We start from the raw sequence: 26,585 nt of genomic DNA, 5'->3' as shown, positions 1-26,585 counted from the left end.
TATTCAATATATATATATATATATATATATATATATATATATATATATATATATATATATATATATATATATATATATATATAATGTAATATTAAGCCACACATTTCTATTTCCAGCCTCTGTATTTAACGTCATGTTATCGTTGTAATGTTTCGGTTTGTGTCTGCATCACATGGTTCTCCCCCCACCTCCCCTTAACCCCCTCCCCTCCTCCCCTTCTCCTCCTCTCCTCCTCGGCGCGGCGCTGCTCCTGCTGCCTCCGTGTCCTCCGTGCGGCGCAGCGCGGCCATGGTGGACTCTCCCAGCGCGATGAAGAAGACCTTCTCGGTGCCGGAGATCAAGCCGCTGGACCAGTACGACTTCCACCGGGCGAAGACCTGCGCCAGCGTCCGGTGGCTGCTGTCGAAGTCGTACGGCTCTGCAGGTACACTCCGTCTTTTCATCACTTGGGTGGGGCGCTTCATAATCGATCCGCTGGCTGTATATGGAGCTCAGACTTAATCAGCTGGGAGCTCTAGCATCCTCCAGGCCACCATCCATCCATCCATCCATCCATCCATCCATGCAGCCTCCCTCCCGGGCTGCGGCGTCCCGCTACGGGCTGACATATTAGTGAACATGGGGCTCTGCAGCCAATTATTAACACAATATGATTCAGGAGGGATCTCCACCGTGATGCATGACGGTAGTGGAGGCTGTCATCGCTGCAGTGCAACAAAGCCTTTTGTCAGAGGATCCGGACTGGATGCCGGGTTTGATCCGGACTCGATCTGGGCTCGTGGAGGTTCACGGCCTCGATGTCTATTCATAATCATTTCTGCATGCAGATGTTCAGCAAGAGACGCGTGGAAATGGGTCGATCAGGACTGCGTCATATTTGTGTCAGTGTTACGCACGCACGCCACTGTGCCATAGCGCGTGCGTGGCACTATGACATAGGTTTTCTAAGACAATGGAGACACGAACTCAGCATGCAAGAACAACTGGATGTCCCTCTGAGACATGCTGGAAGGAGATTCAGGCAACGCATCATTTCTGTGGCTTGTAGTTTCAGTCCTGTACGTGGTGACGTCACTCTGCTGGAAATGCATCCAATTCAAGCATTTGAGAATAAGTGTGTGTATGTCTCTGATTTGCATGTTGACACTAGTGTGATGTACATTAAGAGAGGCCAAACATGCACTCATGGTGCTAATGGAGCTCCTGCTAATGGAACCCAGTGTGACATGGAGAACAACCGTAGGGTTCTACTGGATATAAATTCTAACCTGGATGAATATACAGTATGAGAGGGCTTTAAACAGCAGGTAACCAACGCTCCAAAACTGAGCATCTCTCACATTCCACATGCAACATGTCACATACAGGAAACGGGGAACCATTTATTATTGATGTATTAGTATTATTGTTATTCTGAATGAATCAGGCTCCACGCGCTGATGTCAATCCCGAGGCTAATGCTGCAATAGGGAAGTTTCTCTTGATGACGAGACTTGGTGTGTGTGTGGTCCACCAGTCGGTGTGAAAACCTCTCAGTAGGGAGGATCTTTGTTGTCTGTCTGGCCTCTCAGCATTTCAATGGACGCTCTGAAGAAAACAGTCCCCATAAAAGAGATTTCTTCCACCTGACACACTTCAGGTTTCTTTGTTGTGACTTTTTGAGAAATATAACTTGGTTTTTACATTTATTAAACCTTATGAGGACAAACAAAAAACAAGATGACGGCTGAATCCCTGAAAAACACAAATACAGCAAAGTGAAAAGCTAACTGGACAAAGCTCCTTCCAGGTGGTGTAGTGGATAGAACGGTTGCCTCACAGCGAGCGGGTCCCGGGTTCGATTCCTGTTTCCCTTCTGTGTGGCGTTTGCATGTTCTCCTGTCAGAGTGGGTTCCCTCCGGCTTCCTCCCACAGTCCAAAGACATGCAGGATGGACCTGTCTGTCTCTACATGTCTCCCTGTGATAGACTGGTTACCTGTCTGTCTCTACATGTCTCCCTGTGATAGACTGGTTACCTGTCTGTCTCTACATGTCAGTCCTGTGATAGACTGGTTACCTGTCTGTCTCTACATGTCAGCCCTGTGATAGACTGGTTACCTGTCTGTCTCTACATGTCAGCCCTGTGATAGACTGGTTACCTGTCTGTCTCTACATGTCAGCCCTGTGATAGACTGGTTACCTGTCTGTCTCTACATGTCAGCCCTGTGATAGACTGGTTACCTGTCTGTCTCTACATGTCAGCCCTGTGATAGACTGGTTACCTGTCTGTCTCTACATGTCAGCCCTGTGATAGACTGGTTACCTGTCTGTCTCTACATGTCAGCCCTGTGATAGACTGGTTACCTGTCTGTCTCTACATGTCAGCCCTGTGATAGACTGGTTACCTGTCTGTCTCTACATGTCGGCCCTGTGATAGACTGGTTACCTGTCTGTCTCTACATGTCGGCCCTGTGATAGACTGGTTACCTGTCTGTCTCTACATGTCAGCCCTGTGATAGACTGGTTACCTGTCTGTCTCTACATGTCAGCCCTGTGATAGACTGGTTACCTGTCTGTCTCTACATGTCAGCCCTGTGATAGACTGGTTACCCGTCTGTCTTGATTATTATATGCTTGTTTTCCTGACATCTTCAAGTGATCAACTGCTTATATGGATCACAAAGCTCGAGACAGAATCACTCGGATACAAAAGCTGTTTAAATCATTTGCTTATTATTGAGTAGTCTACCTAGAGTTTTTATTTTGGGGGGGGGGGGGGTGTGAAAGAAAATCATGATTTAATATTTCTATTGTCGACAATGTAGGCCTAGGTTTATTCTCAGGCCTTTTCAAATTTTAAGAAAGTCACTGAAACCAAGTCGAGCTGCATCCTAGTAGCCTACTAGCATTACTGACCGTACTATATCTGTAAACATTGTTTTAGGCTACAGCCTCATTATAACGACAACTACAGTAAGATGCACTTCATAAACAGTGTTGCATTGTATTATAGTGTATTTGAAGTCTACACAGTACAATAAACAGTCAATACAATTCAGTAAATAGTGACATCACACCAAAAAAAACATCACACCAACACTTCAACCCTTCAAGAGTATAGCATGTTATTTTAGTCCTGCAGCTACACATGACATGTGGCATTCACTTACTGCAGGAGAGCCTCCACTTCACAACTAAGTTTCTTTTGACACTTGCAGTCCTGCGTTCACCCTTTAGACTTTACTTTGGGCGTTTCAGTTTCTGTGTGGTCACATGGCCTTTTGTTACCTGCTGATTGTACATTTAATTAATAAGGACAGTATGATTCATCGTTATTACACAACAGGCACCAACAATTCTACATTTAGGAAGAAACTGATGGAGGTTTTGGAGAATGAGGCCGGCGTGTCATATTATCTTGTCAATAACTTGGTGGTTTGCTCGTAAAACCCAACAAGGTTTTAGCTGCTCAGGCTTGTGTCTGTTTGTGCCCTGATTGAATCAGTATTATGCTAAATGGGTTAGCTGCTTCCTACTCTGCAGTCCGGCCTCATCTCCTCGGCTGTGATCAGGACAGAAAGGCTGCTTTCCATGTCCACCATTCCCATGGTGACGGCAGTCCAGGATTTCCTCCCAGCGCTGCAGAGTGTGAAAGGCGGGCGCTTTAACCCCACTGCAGCAGTGACACAGATAGGTTTTCTATTCAAGTCCATTGTGCTTATTTAGCAATGTCTCTTCTGCATGGGAAGAAGGAGTTACGTTATATAACAGAGAGAAGAGAATCGTAGGAAAGATGAAGGAGTAAAGCAGTAGAGGTCTTTGAGGCAATGAGGACTGACTGCAGACATTTTAAGGAGTCCACTCCTCAGGATGGTCCTCACTACTTGTAATTCCTTCCAGGGATGAAATGTGGGTCAGCCCGTCAGAGGACGGTGTGTTCATGTGTCCACAGTGTGTATGAAATGACCCATTCGTGCTGCACGCACTCTTGTCTGGAGAGCTGAGCTGTTCATGCAGATGATGACGTTATATTCTCCTGCCGTCAGACACTGACACTGACTTTTATCCAGCAGTTATGAACTTCTTCTTTCTCCTCCAGAACAGATACAATAGTGAGGCTGCTTTCGTAGAAAGACACATTGAAGAAGCAATCCTCTGCATTAGATTAGAACACTGCAGGGAGCTGACTCGGCGATTCCCACCTCTTGTATCTGCAGGGAACATCTTATAAGTTGTGTTTCTGCCCAAATGCAGCTCAGAGAACATTCCGCAGGAGATGGACGACATCCACTCTCTTCTTCTTTATCTTTATCTTGATGATTGATTAGACTTTCTCCAGCCAGTGAAATAGTTATGAATGCACAGAACTGCACAGACGGGCTTCAAGCTACATAAGGTGCAAACCTCTGGTTCTGAGGGTGAAGCCAATGCTGAAGTGCCTTTAACCTGCATTCTTTCTCCCGGCCATCAGGGGGCAATTGTATCCATCCACCGTCTACCGTTTATCCTGTATTCAGGGTCGTGGGGGGCTGGAGTCGATCCCAGCTGTCATTGGGTGAAGGCAGGGTTCACAGTGTATCACAGGGCTGACATGTAGAGACAGACTGTAAAGACCTTGAATTATGAATCTAACTTTGTTAGCAGCTTCACACCAGAATCCAGATGGTTCCAGATCCAGTAAGGTTGCTGCTCTGCTGCTTGTGTTCGTCAGATCCACCCATCGCTCCTCCACAGTGGGCAAATGTACAGGGTAGCAGTACATATGGTCACCTCTGTTCACTGGTTCCAAAGAAATCCATGATGGTAACATCATTTAAAGCCAAGCCATGCTGCTTTTTTTTAACCCTAACCAAGCAGTGTTGTTGCCTCAACCTACCAATGTCATTTTGTGGCTTGTTTTGTTTTGTACTTCTTTCAAGTTGGTTAAAACTGCCACCGTAATTGACAGTGCAGTTGAGGAACATGTTTTGTGGGAGAAGAATCTTTACCACGCTCACCATACGTACATCTGCTAATTAGCACTGAAGCTGATGGGAATGTCTTTAGTTTGGCAGGCGTCATAGAGCCGACGTAGCCAGGTGGAGCCAGGGTTTTTTTGACCTGATGGTGAAGCCACATGAAAAGTCAGAGGATCACCAGAGTCATTGGGGCTAATCCTCAGGGCACCATGACTGCCTGTCTTATGTGATTGCAATCCATCTAAAAGTTGCCATGGTTCCACTAATATCCCCAAACATCAACCTGCTGGTGGTGCAAAAGGAAAGGTCTGTAGGATTCATCCTCTTGAATGTCTAAAAATGGTGAACCAACCAAGCGACAGAAAGACCAACATGCCGTCCATAAATCTGCTATCGTCAGGCTATACATTGTTCTCCTGTTTCTCTGGCAGAAAATGTTCCTGTGGAGCTGCGGGAGCCACTTTACAAGGACCAGTATGCTCAGGAGCACCTGAAGCCGGCCGTGTCCAAGCTGCTTCTGTCCCCGGAGATCTACTGCAGAACCCAGGCCCTGCTGGCACAGTCACAGGGGGTCTCCCTGCCAGCGGCGCAGGGGCCCCCAGCTGACAACACAGCCCTGCTGCAGCTCCTCATGAAGAAAGGTTTCACTCCAAAGGTCCACGATGCAGACGTCACCGAGGACGACCTCAGCTTCGTCCCCATCAAGACGGTGGGTGTGTTCATGTTCACCTGGACCCATTCCATTTCCCTTTATTAGGAAAATATAATAACTAACTAAGTGATGGCATTTAAGCCAATATTAAATAAATATGCCTGTAAAATAAATCCTTAAATAAATAAACCAGGCAATAAATATATAAATAAATGTAACTATAAATATACATGATAGACTGGAGACCTGTCCAGGATGTACCTGCCTGCTATATAGGATCAGCGGTAGACGATGGATGGATGGATAAATATTTATTTATTGCAGGGGACTGTGAGATAACTCATTTATGGGAATATAAGAGATGGAAATAAAAGAGCTGTGAAATAAATGATGAAACTTAAGTCCTCTTAAATAAATAAATGTCACATTATGAACTAAAAGTCCTCTGTACGACAGATTAGTGCAAATGTAGGTATATAAAAAAATACATTCATGAGGAAAATCTGAAAATCGTAAATCAACGACTTTAATCTAAAAAAGCATTAGATATTTATATATTAATTGAGTCATTTATTTATTTCATTTCATAGGCATATTTCTATATTTATTTAATTGAGGCTTTAATGGCACTTATAAGTAATGTTTAATGCTTTTCTGTCAGGTCAAGTAAAAGAGGACTAGCAGTGAGGACAGGAAGTAAAGTGGGAATAAATGAGAGGATGAAGAGAAGTAGGGACGGTGTAATTAAGAGGAAGAAGGAAATATATTTAGCTTTATTAGCTTGTGTGAAATGTAATATGTAAATCTGACAAGTAGAACATACCATCATCAGCAAACAGAGTATGTGGAATAAGTAGAAGGGCTTCACAAATATGATGAAATCTGTCATCATGCATTCAAGTCACATGGTTACGTCCCTCTTGTGATTGGTGCAGAAGGCCCACCTGGCCCTGATTGATGCTCTGATGGCGCTGGTGGCTAATGAGGCGGTGGGCAGGGTGAAGATGGCGGTGGAGGCGGAGCAGATGGGGGCCGGGGCTCCGTGGGAGAACGCTCTGCTGTTCTGGGTCAACAGGGTGAGACCATCCTCTTTGTTTACGGAGGTCACTGTTTCAAATGTGGTTTATCATCATTTAGACTCACAACATCACCCTGCTGCAGCGTGGGTTGTTTAGGCCAAAACCCAGGATGCAACTTAAAGATGGCCGTGTTGTTGGTGAACCCAGAGATGGATTCACATCTGACCAGCAGACGTTACAACCCTTTGTGTTTCTGGTTTCGAGAGAGATCCTCAGTAAAACCGGATAGAGCTCATGACACTTTACAGACAGTACAGGTGTCTGATTGTCCTGTGAGCTTTTTGAAAAGCTTTTTTCATTCATCTTTATTAAATATGTGAACAATTGGACTGAGAAAAAGAATAATGAAGAGCTGCAGCAAGAAAAATGGCAACAAAATGAATTCATTTTTTCCACTTCCCTAGTGGCCCTTTACTTACTTGTCATACTCGCCTTTTAATATTATAATTGAATTCATAATTCCATCATAATTTAAATAGTGTGTACTGGTCAGTTTTTATCTTCTGCATGAATTTAACTGGTGCAACACGCGTGGAGCTGGACATGTTGTACCATTTCCTATTTACTCGTTTGTCATTATTTGACTCAAAGAAAACCTTGTGTTTGGTCTTCATAGCTTGTCATCTCAATTAAGTTTGCTTCGTTTGTTTTGATAGTTAAAGGCGATCTTAAACAACTTGTCTTCTTTCAGACTAGTGGAAAGAAAACATTTATTTTAGTACTTTGTCTATTTGTGTCTGTAGATTTCTCCTAAACTAAACGTTACCATTTGATAATGCCTTATTTGCATATTAAATGTAACATTTCAGAAAACTTAATGTCAGTAATCATCTGGGGAAGTTTCATGGTGATCTCCGTTTTGCCCTATTAATTTTACAATCCATATCTCTAAAGGCCGTTTTCTCACAAATCTCCACTTCAGCAGCTCTTACATCCACTTTCATTCCTCTCTATATACTGAAGGTTTCTATAGAGGCATTTGTTCATTTATCATTCATAGCCTCAGTCACAACATTTTATTCATAAAAACATAGAAACAATTGTATTAATATCTGCCGACAGTATTTTCTGATTAATGGAGAGATACAAAGAGATATCCAAACTCCCTCTTTAAAAACGTTAAAAAGATAAATGTCAGGAATCAACCAGGTAAGTTTCATGGTGACGTGTTTTGTCTTAATAAAGCAGAGTGCCTTAATTATTCATATTCATATGTTATATTTTGCTTATTGTCTCTCGTGGACAACATTTCAGGTTTAGTTTGAATAACAGGGAACTTCTCGTTTTCAACGTTTTGTAGTTGAACCAGAAGTTGAGAGAAACCACAGAAGAAGAAGAGGAGCCCACCAAGTCCCAGACGTGTTCAGACCTGCAGCCGGCTCAGGACACGGTAAGAACACATGCATGATGTTTGATGGGCGCCTGTGTCGCTGAAGCTTCTAACCTGGACCTTGCTCTGCTCCTCTGTTTTCTCTGGTATGCCTTGCTCACTGGCAGTGTCAATCCAACCGTTGGTACTGGAAACTAGTCCCTGTAAGTGTACTCTTCTTCTTCTTTTTCTTCTCCATCTTCCTCCCTGAGTCCGTCCTTTGTCTTTGGGGGGAGACAGCAGGTCAACAGTAGACCTGAATATTCTGTTGAGATGCCGCTCAGCAGTGTGTGTCGAGTTGTTCTAGTCAGAATAAACAATCATTCATTCATGATTAAATATAAATGGTGAATGTGTAAAAGCTCTGAGAACATTATGATTGAAGTATATGATGAGCATCCCCATGTTCGATTCATGCGGCAACCTCTGGTTCTGAAAAGTGAAGTCGATGTGGAAGTGCTTTAAACTGTCATTCTCTCTGCTGACCATCAGGGGGCAACTCATTGTAAACATGAGTTTATGTCTCAATCTCTAGTTTCAAGTCTTCTTCAATCCAGCATGATGTTCATTTAGTACATTATGGTCCATTTAGAGTCCACCAGACCAGAAAGCAGGGGATGGTTTAGGGGCGGGGCTACCTACTGATTGACAGGTCGCTACCACACTACCATCCCTACAAATGTAATTAGCTACTTAGATCACCTTAACACTTAGCTGTAAAGCTTACCTTGAACAGCTTCACACCAGAATCCAGATGGATCCAGAGCCAGTAAGGTTCCTGCTCAGGGTGTCGCTCTGCTGCTTGTGTTCGTTAGATCCCCCCGTCGCTCCTCCACAGCCCACAACCAATGGGTGACATCACGATGACTGCGTCCACGTGTTATCTACAGTCTATGATTCTATTTATATCTCATACGTTGTTGTAGCATCTTTTGATACCATTTCTTACACAGATTGGGTGCTAGATAATTGAAAAAAAAAATTGTACCACTCAAGAACGAATCTCAAACCAAGACCTTGAGGAACAAGGCTGTGATTTTGTTTTTGGAGTTTTCTCTGTGATTCGATGGCGAGCACTTCTTCTGGAAACCGTTCACAAACCCCGTTATTGTCGCTCTACTAGGGAAGCCATCCGTCCTCAGAATGTCCTCAGCCTCTAGTTTGTGGTTGTAATGTTGTTTCAAAACATGTTCTCACTACAATGCCCACTCTCCCTGTTATAGACATGCCTGCTTTCTGCTAAAGGCTGGTGTGTCCCATAGTGCCACTGTTATTCACATGGCCAGTGGTAGCCTCACTCTAAAGGCTGAGCTTTATGAAGACGTATGTCGCCCCCTGTGGGTCTCAGATGGTTAATCCCTGCTGAACAACATAGAAACAGCCTGTAACGGATTCTTATTAGAAAACACATTCATGACCTTGTAACATTCAGTCGTCAGTTTCATCTCAAACTGCCAGATATCCAGAGCCGGTGAAGGAGGAGGAGATGTTTCTCCCCGTCACTCCTCCTCCCGGAGCGGTGTCATGTGACTATGTGGCGTGGCGGTTCACGTGATGACCGACCCCGTTGTCATTTATGTGTTATGTCTTGTTTCCCTCTCTGCCCCCCCCCCCCCCCCCCCCCCATCCAGCATGCTATCGCTTTTTGTTTGAAGGAGTCTGGGAATAAACCACCAGTGGTAACGTATAACGCCTCTCTTCCCACCCTCATCACCCACGTCTCCGTAGCAACGCACTCCGCCTGACTCACAGTCACTCACCACACCGTCACATGCTGACTGACTGACTAGCTGACTGACTGGCTGACTGACTGACTGGCTGGCTGGCTGCAGACTGACTGACTGACTGACTGCAGACTGACTGAATGAATGAATGAATGACTGACTGACAGACTGGCTGACTGCAGACTGACAGACTGGCTGACTGACTGCAGACTGACTGACTGACTCGCTGACTGACTGCAGACTGACAGACTTGCTGATTGACTGACTGACTGCAGACTGACTGACTGACTGGCTGACTGACTGACTGCAGACTGACAGACTGGCTGACTGACAGACTGACTGGCTGACTGGCTGACTGGCTGACTGACAGACTGAATGAATGAATGACTGACTGACTGACTGACAGACTGGCTGACTGACTGACTGCAGACTGACTGACTGGCTGACTGACTGACTGACTGCAGACTGACAGACTGGCTGACTGGCTGACTGACTGGCTGACTGGCTGACTGACTGACAGACTGACTGGCTGACTGACTGGCTGACTGACTGGCTGACTGGCTGACTGACTGACAGACTGGCTGACTGACTGCAGACTGACTGACTGACTGACTGACTGACTGAATGAATGACTGACTGACAGACTGGCTGACTGCAGACTGACTGACTGACTGACTGACTGGCTGGCTGACTGACTGACTGGCTGACTGGCTGACAGACTGACAGACTGACTGACTGACTGACAGACTGGCTGACTGACTGCAGACTGACTGACTGGCTGACTGACTGCAGACTGGCTGATTGACTGACTGACTGACAGACTGACTGAATGAATGACTGACTGACTGCAGACCGACTGACTGACTGACTAGCTGACTGACTGGCTGACTAGCTGACTGACAGACTGGCTGACTGACTGCAGACTGACAGACTGGCTGACTGACTGACTGACTGACTGACTGACTGACAGACTGACAGACTGAATGAATGACTGACTGACAGACTGGCTGACTGCAGACTGACTGACTGACTGGCTGACTGACTGACTGACTGGCTGACTGGCTGACTGACTGACTGCAGACTGACAGACTGGCTGACTGACTGGCTGACTGGCTGACTGACTGACAGGCTGACTGACTGACTGACAGACTGGCTGACTGACTGCAGACTGACTGACTGACTGACTGACTGACTGACTGACTGACTGACTGACTGACAGACTGGCTGACTGCAGACTGACTGACTGACTGACTGACTGGCTGACTGGCTGACAGACTGACAGACTGACTGACTGACAGACTGGCTGACTGACTGCAGACTGACTGACTGACTGACTGGCTGACTGACTGCAGACTGGCTGATTGACTGACTGACTGACAGACTGACTGAATGAATGACTGACTGACTGCAGACCGACTGACTGACTGACTGCAGACTGACAGACTGGCTGACTGACTGACTAGCTGACTGACTGGCTGACTAGCTGACTGACAGACTGGCTGACTGACTGCAGACTGACAGACTGGCTGATTGACTGACTGACTGACAGACTGACTGAATGAATGACTGACTGACTGCAGACCGACTGACTGACTGACTGACTAGCTGACTGACTGGCTGACTAGCTGACTGACAGACTGGCTGACTGACTGCAGACTGACAGACTGGCTGACTGACTGACTGACAGACTGGCTGATTGACTGACTGACTGACTGACAGACTGGCTGACTGACTGACAGACTGGCTGACTGACTGACTGACTGACTGACTGACTGAATGAATGAATGAATGAATGAATGACTGATTTACTGACTGACTAGCTGACTGACTGGCTGACTGACTGACTGACTGACTGGCTGACTGCAGAATAATCACTCTTCCAACCCCAAGGTAGATTGCATTAGCCATTACCAGCGTGTCTCCATGCTGATTACAAAGCCGTGTTCTGGAGGAAGACCGGCTGCTGCTCGTCTTTCTCCTCAAACAAGACTGAGTAACAGCATTCAGCGTTCATCTTTTTTGCCGTGTTGTATCTCTTGTGCACATTCAAAGAGAGCTTTTCACTGCGATGACTTTTTCTTATCTGATTATCTTCTGTGATCAGAGTTGAAGGCTCAGGTTTCTGCTGCATGGACAATGGAGGACTTAATCACCAACATGTATCTCCCCATAGTTTTCTGTTCATTTATTTATCTTTTGGTATTTTCTTTACTTTCTTCTGGTCTTGGCTTTGTTTCTGTGAGTTTTTCTTCTGTGCAATTTCCCTGGAGTTTGGCTGTCTTCATAGTCCAAGTTGCTGGTTTTATTTATTGTCTGAAAGCAGGACAATCCTGGCTGGTTGCTCATTTCTGTTGTCAGTCTCTTAAACACAATGCAAACTTTATTTTCATACGATTGTTCCTGTCTTCCCCCCACTTGTCCATTTGCTGTTTCGTTTCCTACTTGTCTTTTTCCAACTCTTCCTGTTTTCCTCTCCTCTCTCTCCTCATCCTCCTCCTTCCTTCTCTTTTCTTCCTTAGATTCGTTATAGGAAGGACAAAGTGCAGTCGAAGCTGACTCCCACGTTTCCTCTGGTTTCTGCGGTCAAAGATCTGTCTAATGGCTGTGCTATAGCTGCTGCGTTGCACTACTACTGCCCCAGCCTGCTGCCTCTAGAGGGTACACACACACACACACACACACACACATCAAATATTTAGCTGAGCTGATGTATCCTTTGAGACACGTAAGGGCTAACATGACGGCCCTGTCATTTTAAAGAAAGAGTATGTACGTAAACGGCAAGAGACAAATCATTTGATCCCTTTTGAATCATGGCATCAATTACACATATAATGTTTGTCAATTTAAAGATAATTGTGCAAGTCAAGAATTCCTCCTTTTGTCGTATAAATCTTGACGTACAAGACTGTGAAAATACGAAATTACAACTACGACGCACCCAAAACTGTGCTAAGTGACGTCTCTCTCTGAAGCTTGTTCAGTATCAGGATGTAACGTTACTCACGCTAACAACACATCTCGGTTATTCTATTTTATTATTTATCTTGCTTACAAACTCAATGATACAACGACAAACCTACAATCATTCACATTCGCGATCGCCGAGGAGTTTTTTTAAATTATCCCGGTAATTTGTCTGCTGAGAAACACTAGATGTAGCGTGTGCTGCTTTATCCTCTGACAATGTAAACAGACTGGTCTGTCTCAGTAACGGGCTGAATGTAAAGGAGGACTAAGCTGACTTGTTGGTCTATGGAGTGAAAAGGATTTATCATTCTGACTTCACAGCAGAATATTTCCTTGTTCTTTTTTCCATATTTGCATGTTCTGTTGTGGACCTTTTTGAAATGTTCTGTTAGTACATATAAGAAATATGCCTTTTTCAAGCTGACAGTTAATATTGATGGCCTTGATGGTTTCTTTGGAAATCTGTAGTTCACATGAGAGAATCTGTGCTTAAAGTTAAAAAAGCTGCTATTTAACAATAGTATTTGAATTTAAATACTTCCTTTGTGTTGATTCTACATAAATTCCATCTTTTTACATTTAAATATCCATTATAACATACTTTATTCTTAAGAAGAAACAAAGCGACTAATTGTGATTCATTACGATTAATTACGGCAAATTGTGCGATTAATTAGTTAATTTTTTTTAATCTATTGACAGCACTAAAATAAACATCATATGTGTTATTTATGACATTATTCAAACAGGATGACATGATTTGTGTCTCACCGTTGACTTCAGTACAACAACAGGAGATTTCTACATAAAACATAGCAAAGTTAGCTAGCTAACGTCGGTAACGTACATTGTGCAACATGAGACATGCAGTTCACTGAATGATACAAAATGATACTTTGACAAACTGGGAGTTCCTTGACTTATTTATTAATTATATAATAATATAATAATATAATAATATAATATAATATAATATAATATATACTTATATCATAGATTGACAAAACATAATTCATGGTACTTCAAACGGGATAAAAAACTGTTTAGCTCGTCCCTTATTGGTCCACTCCCTACAGCTGTGGTTTTCACTGGGAGAGTGTTTCGCTGAGCTTTTCTTAAAAGTACAACAACTGACCCTTAACAGAAGAATACATGATATTTTGGAAAGCAGTATGCATGCTCCATATGTATATGTTGCTGCTGTATGTATTATTTGTCGAAGCCATTTAAACATTTAAATACATTATAAATGATCTGAACACGTGCGTCCATGTTAACGTGTTGTTTCTGTGCTCCTCCAGATGTGTGTCTGAAGGACACCATGTCAGTGGCCGACAGTCTCTACAACCTGCAGATGATCAAAGACTTTTGTGAGAGCAGTTTACAGAGCTGCTGCCCCCTGGCTGTGGAGGACCTGCTCTACACTCCACCGGTCCTGCATGTAGGCATACCTTTCACATTCATGTTGTACTTAACCAACAGTCCCACAGCGGTTTGTGAAACAGGCAGAGAATGTATAACATGGAAATTAACTAATCAAATCAAGTTATCTTTACATTAACTTTGTTTTAGTGGAGAGACACAGGGAAAAGGACACATCATGTCCTTGTGCACAAAACATATAGTATGCAAGTTTTGCAACTATTTCACAACCTGCCATGAGACGGGGCCAATTCATATCCTGTAGAGTGCTCCCTCCAGTTTAGGTTGGCCCACCACAATGAGTTCATTAATACATTTTTTACTAGAATACTACAATTGTTACCGATCTAGACTCCTAGAATTGACACATTTTACTTTAAGATGTGCAAAATTTAGGGTGAACATTGCTGTATTCCAATATATGTTGCAGAAAAAAATACTGCAATGTCAGTTCCAATATAGTGCAGCTCTAATGGGTACACTGGCTGGCTAGATCCCTCCCAGCCTAGGCCGTGCCCATCCCATGCCAGTTTGTGATGTTTCCAGCCATGTTTTTTTTAAATCTTTACCGACACTCACTGAGACCTTAAGTCTATTGTGCCCTTTTGTATTCTCTCCACATACGTTCATGTGCTCTCTTCCTCAGCTGAACATCATGAGCTTCATAGCTGAGCTGCTGGACTGGTTTGAGGTTAAGAAGCCTGACTTTGTCCAGCCGATCCAACCCGTTGACCTCACAGGTCTGTGATTTCCACTTTGTTCATGACGACGTGTCCATAACAAGGAGTGTCACACTGACGATCAGCCTCTGAAACTGAGTGTTTTTATGTCTTTCAGATGTCTCAGGCTTATTAGATTGTACAAGTCCTATGAACGGGAACAGCAACAGGTACTAACATCCCACTAACACCACAACACAGAGCTGCTCAGTCTGAGTGGAATCTGTCCAAACCAATAGTGACATCTAGTGAAAAGCTCATTCAGTCTTAGGGGCATTAAGGCCCCTTTAATCAAAGCTGTAACACATGCACACTATTGTGAAATGTCACTTTTTTCACATTATATTTATTGTCTTTTTTTGTTGCACATTTTCAATGAACAGAAAAACACCAACAAACACCCTCCCATCCCCAATAACACAACATCTTGATAAAAAGAAAAATGGAACAAAATAGTGTTGAATAATAAAAAATAAGTGTGTGTGTGTGTGTGTGTGTGTGTGTGTGTGTATAGTATATAATTCCCCACACACAAAACAGAAATATCCATAAGACTCCTACACATATGCCAATGCACATACATCAAAACTCATATAAATACTATAAAACATTTTTCATTTACTTTGATAAGAGTGATCAGCTAATACAGCATTTCACTCTATTTTTCAGTTTTAGTTCTCCTTCCTTCATCTTCAAACAACCGTTTGTGCCCATCTGCTCTCCAGTGTCGCCCGGTAAGAAACACAAAGAAATGCTGTTTAATGTTTGATTTCACCAAAGGTTTTCTTTATTCGGTCTTTTTGTCTTTTGTCTTTCCAGAAAACAAAAGTTGGACGAAGAAACCAATCAGGTACACTAGTGTTGTGTGATTTCTATATTAAATGTTGTGTTGTATTTTTTATCTTAATTTTTTTAAATCTTCTTTCTTTTGATTCCATGGTCTCTGCTTTACCGTTCTTGTTGGCACAACTCATCCATTGTCCGTACTTCCATTGTCATCCACCTCTCTGCAGTCGTCCTCTGTCCGCAGTGACTTTCAGCATCCCATTTGGGCTGGACAGTGATGTTGACGTTGTCATGGGAAACCCAATAGATTCTGTCTTTCACTCTGCCAGCACTGGCCTCACCACTGGCATCCCTGCAATGACTTCAACGCTGACATCGGCAGGGATGCCTTGTGTCCCGTACGGCCCTTCAGAGGACCTCAGCCACCTGGTCAGCGCTTCTGCTCCGTCCCAGCGTTCTCCCTGGGGCCCTTACGCTCACACCACGCCCCTGGGAGAGCTGCCCACCATCGAGGAGGCGCTACAGGTGGTTCATACGCCAGGAAGCAAAGAGCGGAGGAACGCAAGGATAGCGGAGAAAGGTGGAAGAGTAGGGTTGGGAGGAAGGCCAGAGCCTAGGTTGCGTCCCGAAGGAGCCCCTGCTGGTTTCTTCCTACACTCCCCTGAGAAGGATAACTCCCAGCTGAGCAGCTCTGCTCCCGGTCGCTCTGGAGTCCTCTACCGACCTGTTGGGGGAGAAGTGGGTGACACGGACCGGCAGGGAAGGGGGGAGAGGAGGGAGAGATCAGGACGCACCTCCGATATGTCACGTGATGACGACTCTGTTTTACGAGATGGCAGCGTTGACTCCTCTGAAGCTTCGGATGATGCCCCTAGAAACGCCCCTGGTAACATTCGACCCAGTCGCCAGGGAAACGACAGCACCAGCAACAGTCCACGCATGACGAGCTTTGCTGAGCGACGAGACAGCAGAAGAAGACATTCTGCTGCTCCTGGGGAGGAGTCGGCAGCTGTTCCGACCCCAACGACCCCTGGAACTCCACATACCCCCTCCACTCCAGCGGGGGCACCTGGCTGCCAGGGAAGCCCAGGGCCCAGAGGCCCTGAACCAGGCTCTGAGGCCTGGGAGTTGGGGGCTCGTCTGGAGGAAAAACGCAAAAGCATTGAAGCCCAAAAAAGACGCATTGAAGCGATCTTTGCCAAGCACAGACAGAGGCTTGGAAAAAACGCTTTCCTTCAACTGAAAAGAGAGCAAGGAGGAGGGGGAGGAGCAGAGGAGGATAAGCTCACCCTGGAGGAACGCCTCACTTGCATGGAGGAGCAATTGAAACAGGAGGAGGAGAGGGAGGAGAAGGAAAAGAAGGATGGAGAGAAGCCCTCTGTTTCCAATCCGCCTCGCTTAGAGAAGCAGGTCACTTTCGCTATTGAAAGTAAGAAAGGTGCAGAGAAAGAGAAAGGAGGTGAAGCGGTCTTCGTGGAGTACAATGAAGTGGTCCAGAAACTGAGTGACGCTCTGCAATCACTACAAAAGGACATGCAGAAACTTACAGAACAGCAACAGCAGCTAATGAGCAACCAAAGACCCATAAACACACCCAAAACCACTCCAAAATCAACACCCAGGAGTAGCACTAAAACACCGCCGCACACCCCAACAAAGACGCCACCAAGAACCCCAACAAAGACGTCTACGAGGAGTACCAGCAAAGCCTGGGTGATTCCTGGTCCCAGTGGGCCCGCTGCCTCCTCCCCGTCACGCCGTTCTCAACTTCATTCTGCTTTGACCTCCCCGAAAACTGTCATCTCCTCCTCCTGTCCAGCTCCTCGCACAAAGATCCACTCCTCCTCCGCGCCCCGCAGCCCCAAGCACCACCCACGTGCCCAACATCCGCCTCACCCACGACCCTCCGAACTCAAGTTCCCCCCGCTCAACCGCGCCTTGGCACCAACCCATAATGTGGACACCCTCCCCCACTTGCGGCGCGTGTCCCCCAGCAAGTGTCAAGTTCAGACCACCTCTTCCTTCCGGATCGGTGGGCCTCGAACTCCTCACGAGGCTCCTCAGCCTCCCCAGCAGCCACAGCCTGATGAGAACACCTCGGATACAGCCTCGAGTGAGACACCAACTCAGTTCAGCTTGGAGCTAGAGCTGGAGGACATGGAGGCTGCAGGAGGGCTGCTGGTCTTACCACAGCCTGGACAAGATCGTCTGAGGGTGGCTGGTGGAAGCAGCTCTGGCGCTCCTTCCGAGTGCTCGTTTGAGAGCGAGACTTTATCTCTGTCCACTGCGTTTAGCACAGGAGGGGAAGGCGAGAGAGTTGGAGGTGCGAGGAAGCTGATCGAGGTCTCGTTGTCATCTCTCGGAGGGCCAGAGGGGGGCAGTGATGTACCAACTGATGAAGGGCAGGAGTTTTCCTCTGATTCGATGAGCGACCAGACAGAACCTGCAGTGGAACCTGCAAGAGGACTCGCTGCAGAACCACTAGACCCCATAGAGCAGCTGGATCTGGTCACAGGAGCCGATCATTTGCTAGAACAACAAACTGATTCTGGGGGAGAACAGATAAGACAGACTGAAACTTTGGAGCCAAGTGGAGAGCTTAACGAAGGAGAAAAAGGAGGAATTGGATTTTTCTTTCAGGTGAGTGCTGCTTGTGAAAGAAAACAGAAGGGAAGTTTGCTTTGCATGCCGTTGATTCAATCATGACAGTTGGGTTTATGTTCTTGTGTGTAGGAGGATCTACGTAGTCAGGAGGAGATGGCCCAGCGTAGAGCTTTACTGTTGGAAAAGCAGCAGAAGAGAACTGAGGAGCTGAAGAAGAGGAGACAGTGGAATGAACAAGAAAGGGAAAACAGGTAGCAAACACCACAAAGTGCTTTATAAATTGTTCAACTCACAATTCCATGCTGAGATAAACCCTTGCAACCTAATTCCTCTTGGCTTCAGACTCGCATCCTCAGACAAACAGGCGGCATCTCCCTGCAATACACCTCCTGCAGGCACGACCTCCCCTTCCCCCACACCTCCTGCTACACCAGGCCGACGGGGAAATTTCACGCGAGTGGAGTATTCACGACGGCATCAACTCAAGATCATGGAGGACTTGGACAAAGTGCTTCGGCAGAAATCAGCTCATCAAGGACGAAGTTCCGCGAAGAAAACCCGCTCCCGTCCTCGGAGCATGACCCGGGATGAAACGCAGCTGTCGCTGAGTCCAGCAAAGGGAACTACTGGTAACGTCCACAGAGAGATGATGTGAACAAAGGAAGAGTGTTTCAGATGATTTAAAAACTGTTTTCATGTCTTAATATGTACGTTCCTCCAGGCTCCAAGTTGACCAAAGTCTACTCTAACTCCTCCCTCAACCTGGCGGCAACAGATGAGCCAGGAAACAGATGCCGTATCCCCACTAAAAAAACCCACAGGTACGCTGCTGGAAATGTGATTCGTATTCTTTTTTTAACCACAGCGAAATACCGAGGTTATTTGAGGTAAATAAAGGCGATCCTCATGCTTATGCAGTAACATTATCACAACACCATGCTAGATGCTACAGGTTGCTAGTCCTAATACAGATCTGGGGTGATGTTTGTTCACTGATCACTGTTCTTCACAGCCGTCCTGATTCGCCTTCAGGGTGTGTGACACCCAGCAAACTGGCCAACCAGAACGGGGATAAAGACTGGGAGACTGATTGTAATGGGACCTCGCCTGCCCCAGAATACACAGGTACAATACTAGCATGCAGCACACTACTCCATTTCCTTTAGTACCTATAGACCCTGTTACAGTTAGTGATAACGTTAGTGATAACAGAAGGATGACATGTTGTCAAGCTTTGCAAGAACATTAACCTGCAAAGATGGTGAATCCAACCTTAACAAATGGACTTTCCAGATCTGTGTGCTGTTGTGGAAAATGAATCTGCCCAATAAAGCTCAACGACCAGGATCAGCTTTTTGTCCGAGGTTTATTCCACAAAGTATTTTCGTCTGCAGAGGAAAATAATGTTTGCCCCTGCCTTCTGATGCAAAGGTTCAGAGTCAGCAGGAACGACCCTGAGTCTAGCAGGAATCTCCCTTTTAAGGAGGAGGAATCATACCGTAGACAAAAGACGGTTCATGTCCTATCTTACAAAGACAAGATGTACAGAACACAGATGTCATAATGTCCTCTGAAATTATCTCATGTCATGTGGCACTCATGCTCATATCACCTACCTACGCACAAACAGGCAATCATTTTGGTCATAGAATAACAATTGAAAAGAGCAGGGGCGGATCTAGGATTATGGGAGATCCGAGGCTTAGCCCAGAGGGACGAAAGATGTATGCGCAAAGTTCTGGCTTATATTCTGCGTATGCTAACTGTTATTACAACCGACGGTAATGAAAACCATCTAGCAAAAACTCTATTTTTAAATCTTTTTTTTTAAAGATTTTTTTCTGGCATAGATGCCTTTTATTAGCAGTGGACAGATAGGAAACACAGCAGAGAGAGGGGGTGTGACATGCAGCAAAAGACCACCAGTCTGGATTTGAACCAGGGTCGGTTGCGTATACGGGTATTCATGGCATGCGCTCTAACCATTCGGCCACCTGCGCACTTTAAAGATACTACTTTGTCAGTCAATAACTTCTCACACACCGAGTATTAATGTTAACATTCACAGACCTAAAACATCTGTTCCGACGTTGGTCGTTAATTGTTGGTCGTTGCGCCACCGCTGAGAAAAACGTTCTTCTGTCCATCATGTAGCTACGTCCATCTGACATGTCGATTTGAACCCGCGGGCGGAATCAACACAGGACAGAGACAGAGGACACACTTCTTCTCGGCAGGGCAGGCTATGAACGCAGGTTTCTTTCCCGCTGCTGCTGCCTCTCTGTTGGACTCCGGTACTGCAGGAAGGCTACACCAGACTCCGGTGCGGTCAGGGGAGGGAGACTGACATAAACCGCGTTGAGCTCCCCACCCCCCTACTGTAAACATTCGGGGCTTTGGCAAAAACATCCGGGGCTTGAGCCCAAGTAGCCATCCCCTAACCCCGCCCCTGGAAAAGAGGAGGTGCGGATCAACGTCTGACCTGACTAAGATTCTGATTATAAATTACAAACATCCAAAATTTTCATAACAGTGCTATTAATGAGTGTTATATACACCAACAGAACATATGTCCTTCAATCATCTTTAAATAAATCTGTGTTCATTATCTTTGCCAACCATTTACATAACGAGCACCCACAGGTGCCACCGGCTGAATGTCACCAGTTAACACGGTCACTGGCTAAGCTGGAACACCTGTTGCTCTGAAACAGTCGTGGTCCCACAGACATGTTCACATTAACATTAGCTGTGTTTGTATTTGCAGGTCCAAAACTCTTCAAAGAACCAAGCTTCAAGTCCAACAAGTTCATCATCCACAACGCTCTGTCTCGCTGCTGCCTGGCTGGGAAGGTCAACGAGACTCAGAAAAACAAGATCGTTGAGGTAGATGATTCATTTTAACTACAAGCGACATTACTACGTCGTCAGTGTAGTGACAAGTGTCATTTCAGTCTGGTTGTTCATTGTAACCTCACATAGTCACTTCCATGCGGAGATGGGGGGAGATTAAGTCGAGCTGAAACGTCAGTATTTCTATAATGTTGTTTTCCAGGAAGATAAGATATTATAAGACATTTTCGGCATTAAAGTACTACCATCTAGAGATGTAATAGAGTTGTGATTTCCCATCACTTTAGAGAATGTTAAGACAAAGAAAAACTGTCTGAAATAAATCGAACAAAAACAGTGTAACGTTGCAGCTGGTAAGTTCATATGCCAACTAACTTTACCTATAATAATAGATTTCTAAATGATATTGTATATACGTGGAAGTATAAAGCAGCATAAACATTAAACCTTAAATTGAGCTTCATTACAGTAATCGAGTAAATACGTATTTACATTCCACCACTGCAGGTGACTCACTTAAGTATTGGGAACAACTGGTTTAATCTTAAACAATGCATTTTATAAACGTACGGCTTATTAAATGTGAAAGTAAGTATGATTTTTACAGAAGTGTAGCAGAGCAAACATATATTTCCCTTTGAATCGTAGTGGATTATATGTACATTGTAGCATAATAGAAAAAGTGTGCAACATTTAGCAGGCAGAAATGGGATATAATATTAATAAGTATGTTTTTTTTTGTGTATAATCACCTGAAAGTAAGAATGGTTGTGTATTCTTTAGCTCAGAATGAGCCGTTTCTACAGTAGCCCAGAATGGACCAATCAAACAGACTCTCGATGGTTCATCCCTGTTCATCGTGAAGTACAGTCACCTGACACAACGTTCTGTTTCTGTTCCTTCTGACCTCAGGAGATGGAGAAGAGTCCCGCCAACCACTTCCTCATCCTCTTCCGTGATTCCAGCTGCCAGTTCAGGGGCGTTTACACCACGAACGGCGACTCTCAGGAGCTCGTGCGATTGGCTGGCGTGGGCCCGCGGACAATCGGCTCCACCCAGGTGGAGTCCATCTACAAATACAGTTCAGACAGGAAGCAGTTCAGCGCCATCCCCTCCAAAACCATGGGCATGAGCGTGGATGCCTTCACCATCCCCGGCCATCTTTGGTACGGAGGAGGCGCAGCAGCAGCAGGAGGAGGAGGAGGAAGCAGGAGGGCAAGCGTCACTAAGAAGGCAGTCGTTTCCAAGTGAGGATGCAAACACATGGCAGTGACAGATGAAGACAACACTGTAATCACCGTCATTATAGTGAAAACTAGTCAGTATGAGACACAGATTAGCCTTTAACCATGTGTGTGCATTCATACACCTTACCTCCCCCCTTGGATTCTCTAGACATAGAACATATTCAAAAATCATTTCTACTCCCCTCAAAGTGCATGAAAAGGTCAACAGCACAACGTTCTTTTCCTCAACAGGAAACCAGATGCACTCACATCCAGAGTGTTCAGAGACACGTTTTGTAAAATAATAAGTGAGTGAACAAGGAAGAGGTACTCAAAGTCTCATTACTTACACTTTCATTGTTTGAAGTGCAAAAGAAGAATGATGGAGTTGTTTATTGAACAACACTGACTTTAATAAGACTCACGATTACTGTCTGTTCCCTCTCTGCTCCACCAGTTTTATACATGTAAGCCAAACGACAGAGAAAATGCCTTCTGGTGTCAGAGTGACGGCAGGACTTTTATTTTGTACGACTGTCGAGTTCAGTTCCACCGCCGATGTCAGTAAGCAGACCACGTTGGTTTTTCAAAATGCTGTGTACATGTGGTTTTCAGACACGGAGACATGTGTTGGTTCAAAATCACACCACAGTGAACACTTTGATGAAACATGTTGATGCTTATGAGATGCCAATTAAACTCACTGAACTAATAGTGTGTTGTGGGTGGCGTGTGTTACATTTTGTATTGAAGTACCTGCATTGTTGCGCTCTCAGTTAGGAATGGGTAGTCATGTGTGTTATCTCCAGTAATGTACTGCTGCCTCAAACGATCATTACCAGCTTTATATGGGATGAAGAATTCCTCATATTTTAAAAGGTTACCTTGGTGTCACTCAGCTCTCTCCTGACAAGGAACTGAAGCTGTTCTCTTCACTTCATTCAAAGATACTCCATTCACAAAAACACTCATTTTACCTCAGGCAACACAGAAGTTGTTGATCAGTTAGTTATTCTGTGTTATTGTGTGACTTTGGTGTTTTAAAGGGTTTGTCACACATCATCAGTGCAGCAGTCGTCCAGCAGAGAGGTAAAATGCCTGTTGGGTCTATAAATGTAGGCCTATTAAAAACAAAAAAGTGAAGAAATTCTAAATGTTTTCATTTGTTATTGTCTTCTAGAATGGTTGTTAATCATGTATCTTTGCCCAATATAATATATTATATAATATAATAATATATAATATTTGTATTTATCTGAGCTTGAAAACATCATAACCTTAGTCAATGCAAGCTCCATTAACGTTAGCTGTTAGCTCTGTTATTTGTTATCTATGCTCTCTTCAAAGACACCAGACTGCATTGACAAAAACGGAGATTTTACCGATCAGAACACAGGCGTTGCTGGTCTACCGCTGGCTAAATAACAGAGATTTCACAGATATTCGAGATGGAATTATGAGCTGTTTAACTTAAAAAATGAATCAACTTAACTTAAATCAGCATACAATTCCCTCATAATTGTAATGCATGTTTTATACAAATAACCACTATCGATGACAATAAAGTAAAAGGGAGAAGGTAAGAATTTTGGATGTTTTTTTTTAATCGTGATGATTTTACTCATATTTTTGAGTAGGCCATCATTTTCCATTTTAAAACACCAAAGTAACTGATGGAGGCAGCAGTCGACCAGCTACTCCTGTATTCTGTGGTAAAATGTGTGTTTTTTCAATGGAGTCAGAGCGTAAAAGCTTCAGTTTCCCCTCACAAAGGGCTCGTTGCCTACCATCCATCCAAACGAAGCATTTCTTTGAATGATATTGGGGACATTTGCTGAATGATAAAGTAGAATTCATATTATTTCCATTTGTACTGTAGCTGCAGCCCCCCAGTGAGGAGTAAACCCCCCCAACAAACAAACAGGAAGAGACGATAGGTAGATTCACATTCGTTGAAATCAAACCCCATCCCGACACGTGGTAGACGGTGTATTTAAGAGCAGCGTTCATGTATGGAATAACAAACTGGATTAAACTCACTGATCAACATGTTTCTCTCTTTCATTCTTTATTCCCTTCCTCTCCATGTATTGACACTTCTTCCTGTTTCCTGTCGCACTGAAGGATGAGATCATTGTTTTCATCTTCATCTTATTGTTTAAGATGATCAGTTATGCCCACAGCAGTATTAGTAATGTCGAGGCAGAGAGGCTCCTGGGAGTTTCACACAGAGTTCCCTGATGAGTGTGTGTTGCATTTTACTGCTTATAGACCTGTGATGATAACATTTAGCACTTTCAGGTGAATTCTCTGGCGTATTGCTGGGAGACAATGACCCTCAAACTGCAGCACGGCCAGTCATATTTGTTCTGTATTGACATTAATTGTAGATGATATAAAGAGAGATTTGCATTGTGGATACGTGTAATAATCTTCATGGTAAATTCCCTGAGGAACATTACATTTCACTGCTCATTTTTAAGACAAAGTGTCCAGCTGTTCATTTGTAAAATGACAAGTAACTCCTTCATTTATAATTATGAGGTTTCAGTAGGGAGTGCTTTGTTTGCTTTTTTACTCCTTACTCATTCAGTCTGTCTGCTATCATCTGCCCGGCCTTCTCTCTCTGCTTTACACCAGCGGCTATATTTCCATCCATCCATCCATTGTCTAGCGCTTATCCTGTATTCAGGGTCGCGGGGGGGCAGCTGTCTTTGGGCGAAGGCAGGGTACACCTGGACAGGTAACCTATCACAGGGCCAACATGTGACAGACAACTCTGGTTGAGACAAACCATTCACGCTCACATTCACACCTACGGGCAATTTAGAGTCATCAATCAACCTATCCCCATCCTGCATGTCTTTGGACTGTGGGAGGAAGCTGGAGAACCCGGAGAGAACCCACGCTCACACGGGGAGAACATGCAAACTCCACACAGAAGGAACCTGGGCCGACCTGGGAATCGAACCCGGGATCCTCTCGCTATGAGGCGAGAGTGCTACCCACTACACCACCGTGCAGCCATTGGCTATATTTCCCTTTTTGCATATCATGTGTTTCTTGTAACTTTCCATTAAAAGCTGCTTACTGGTGAAAAGAAAGACGCACGGTCTTCTCCATGTCTGCATCAGATCTGTGATCCACACCGCTCTATTGAAGAAATGTATCCAAATTATTTACAGCTGCCTTGACTTAGTCGCTGCTCCATCATCACCACCGTCATCACTATCATTATTATCATCATCACTATCACCATTACACCTTCTGGTTGATGCCCAGAATGTAACTAGTGTTCTTGTTATTATAATTGCTGGGGAACAGGGAATAGTTTCACATTACTGAGGCTTAAAAACCAAAATAAGAACGGTCTTATCTCAAAATGTCAAACGATTTCTTTGAGAGATTAATAAGAAACTATACTTCACAATGGAGTCCAGCTCTGGTCTTTGTTTTGTTTGATTGTTTGTTTGTTTGAGCAACTCAAAAGCATAAAAACTGCAGAGCAACTTGTATTTGCATGTGTCAATCTCCATCATTAGCAGTGAAAACTATTTACGACACCTTGAGATACAATCCAGAGAAAAAAAGTTGGAGAGACAGTGATGAGACATCATTTATTGTTTCACATCTAGTTTTTCACATATTGTACAAAACTGCCTTTTAAAGGGTTGAAGCTCTACAGTCAGTTAATAAACACAAGAAAACTCTCAACACGCAACACTAAATGATCAGAAGACTCAACTTTGGAGAGTTTTTAACTTTTTGGATTCTGGATCAACTCTGCAGCTGCTGCATCGTTTGACAGCACTTCATGGAATCATCTCCATAGTAACAGCAGATGAGGATCATGGGTATTGTAGTCTTTAGTGCCATGCTGCATTTCCCTCTGAGAGTACGAAACGTTCTGCCCCTTCATGTCAACTTGATAAACTCTGTGAAAATGGCAGTTTGACTGAGTTTACCTTCCACACCAACAATTAATGTTAAAATGTGAAGTGAACTTGGATTGAATTCAAACACCATATAATATTATTATCATCAGACAAACACAGTATTTACAGGATGTAATAAATAACCACAGAGTTCAGACGGATCATTAATAATTAACTGGAGCCGGCTTTCTAGTCTCTGTCTCTACTGTCAAATAAAAGTAGAACAGTAACAGGTACACAGATTTCCATTCCACCAGGATGTGAGTGTGAAAGGCAAACAAGGCGTCTGCTCCTCTGCTAGAAGTGAA

At 44.4% G+C, this 26,585-nt stretch overlaps 2 protein-coding genes across 3 annotated transcripts in view; one reads left to right on the top strand and one right to left on the bottom strand.

The window, feature by feature from the left end:
• Positions 1-232: 232 nt before the first annotated feature.
• On the top strand, positions 233-23,343 carry LOC311011507 (calmodulin-regulated spectrin-associated protein 3-like). 2 transcript variants are annotated; one of them, XM_084006483.1, is made up of 19 exons: positions 233-424; positions 5,370-5,647; positions 6,526-6,666; positions 7,970-8,059; positions 8,167-8,202; positions 9,670-9,717; positions 12,282-12,420; positions 14,034-14,173; positions 14,801-14,894; positions 14,992-15,043; positions 15,543-15,607; positions 15,693-15,723; positions 15,887-18,299; positions 18,393-18,514; positions 18,606-18,892; positions 18,985-19,084; positions 19,276-19,388; positions 21,031-21,149; positions 22,029-23,343. In XM_084006483.1, the coding sequence occupies exons 1-19, from the start codon at positions 289-291 to the stop codon at positions 22,365-22,367; spliced, it is 4,743 nt and encodes a 1,580-aa protein (XP_083862609.1). In that variant the 5' UTR covers positions 233-288; the 3' UTR covers positions 22,368-23,343. The 2 variants fall into 2 exon arrangements, with proteins under 2 accessions (XP_083862609.1, XP_083862610.1); XM_084006484.1 differs by lacking the exon at positions 9,670-9,717.
• A 2,632-nt stretch (positions 23,344-25,975) lies between these two features.
• The window catches only part of LOC311011511 (phosphofurin acidic cluster sorting protein 1-like), a 27,888-nt gene continuing 27,278 nt past the window's right edge, over positions 25,976-26,585 (bottom strand). The window contains exon 24 of the mRNA XM_084006509.1: positions 25,976-26,585. This exon is cut by the window's right edge and continues 125 nt beyond it. The gene's annotated coding sequence lies outside the window, so the exon portion shown is untranslated.

The sequence above is a fragment of the Eutrigla gurnardus genome (assembly GCF_963514095.1).
Source record: "Eutrigla gurnardus genome assembly, chromosome: 3".
NCBI lineage: Eukaryota > Metazoa > Chordata > Actinopteri > Perciformes > Triglidae > Eutrigla > Eutrigla gurnardus.
The sequence above is the reverse complement of the archived record's forward strand: the minus strand, read 5'-3'. Positions and strand labels throughout refer to the sequence as shown.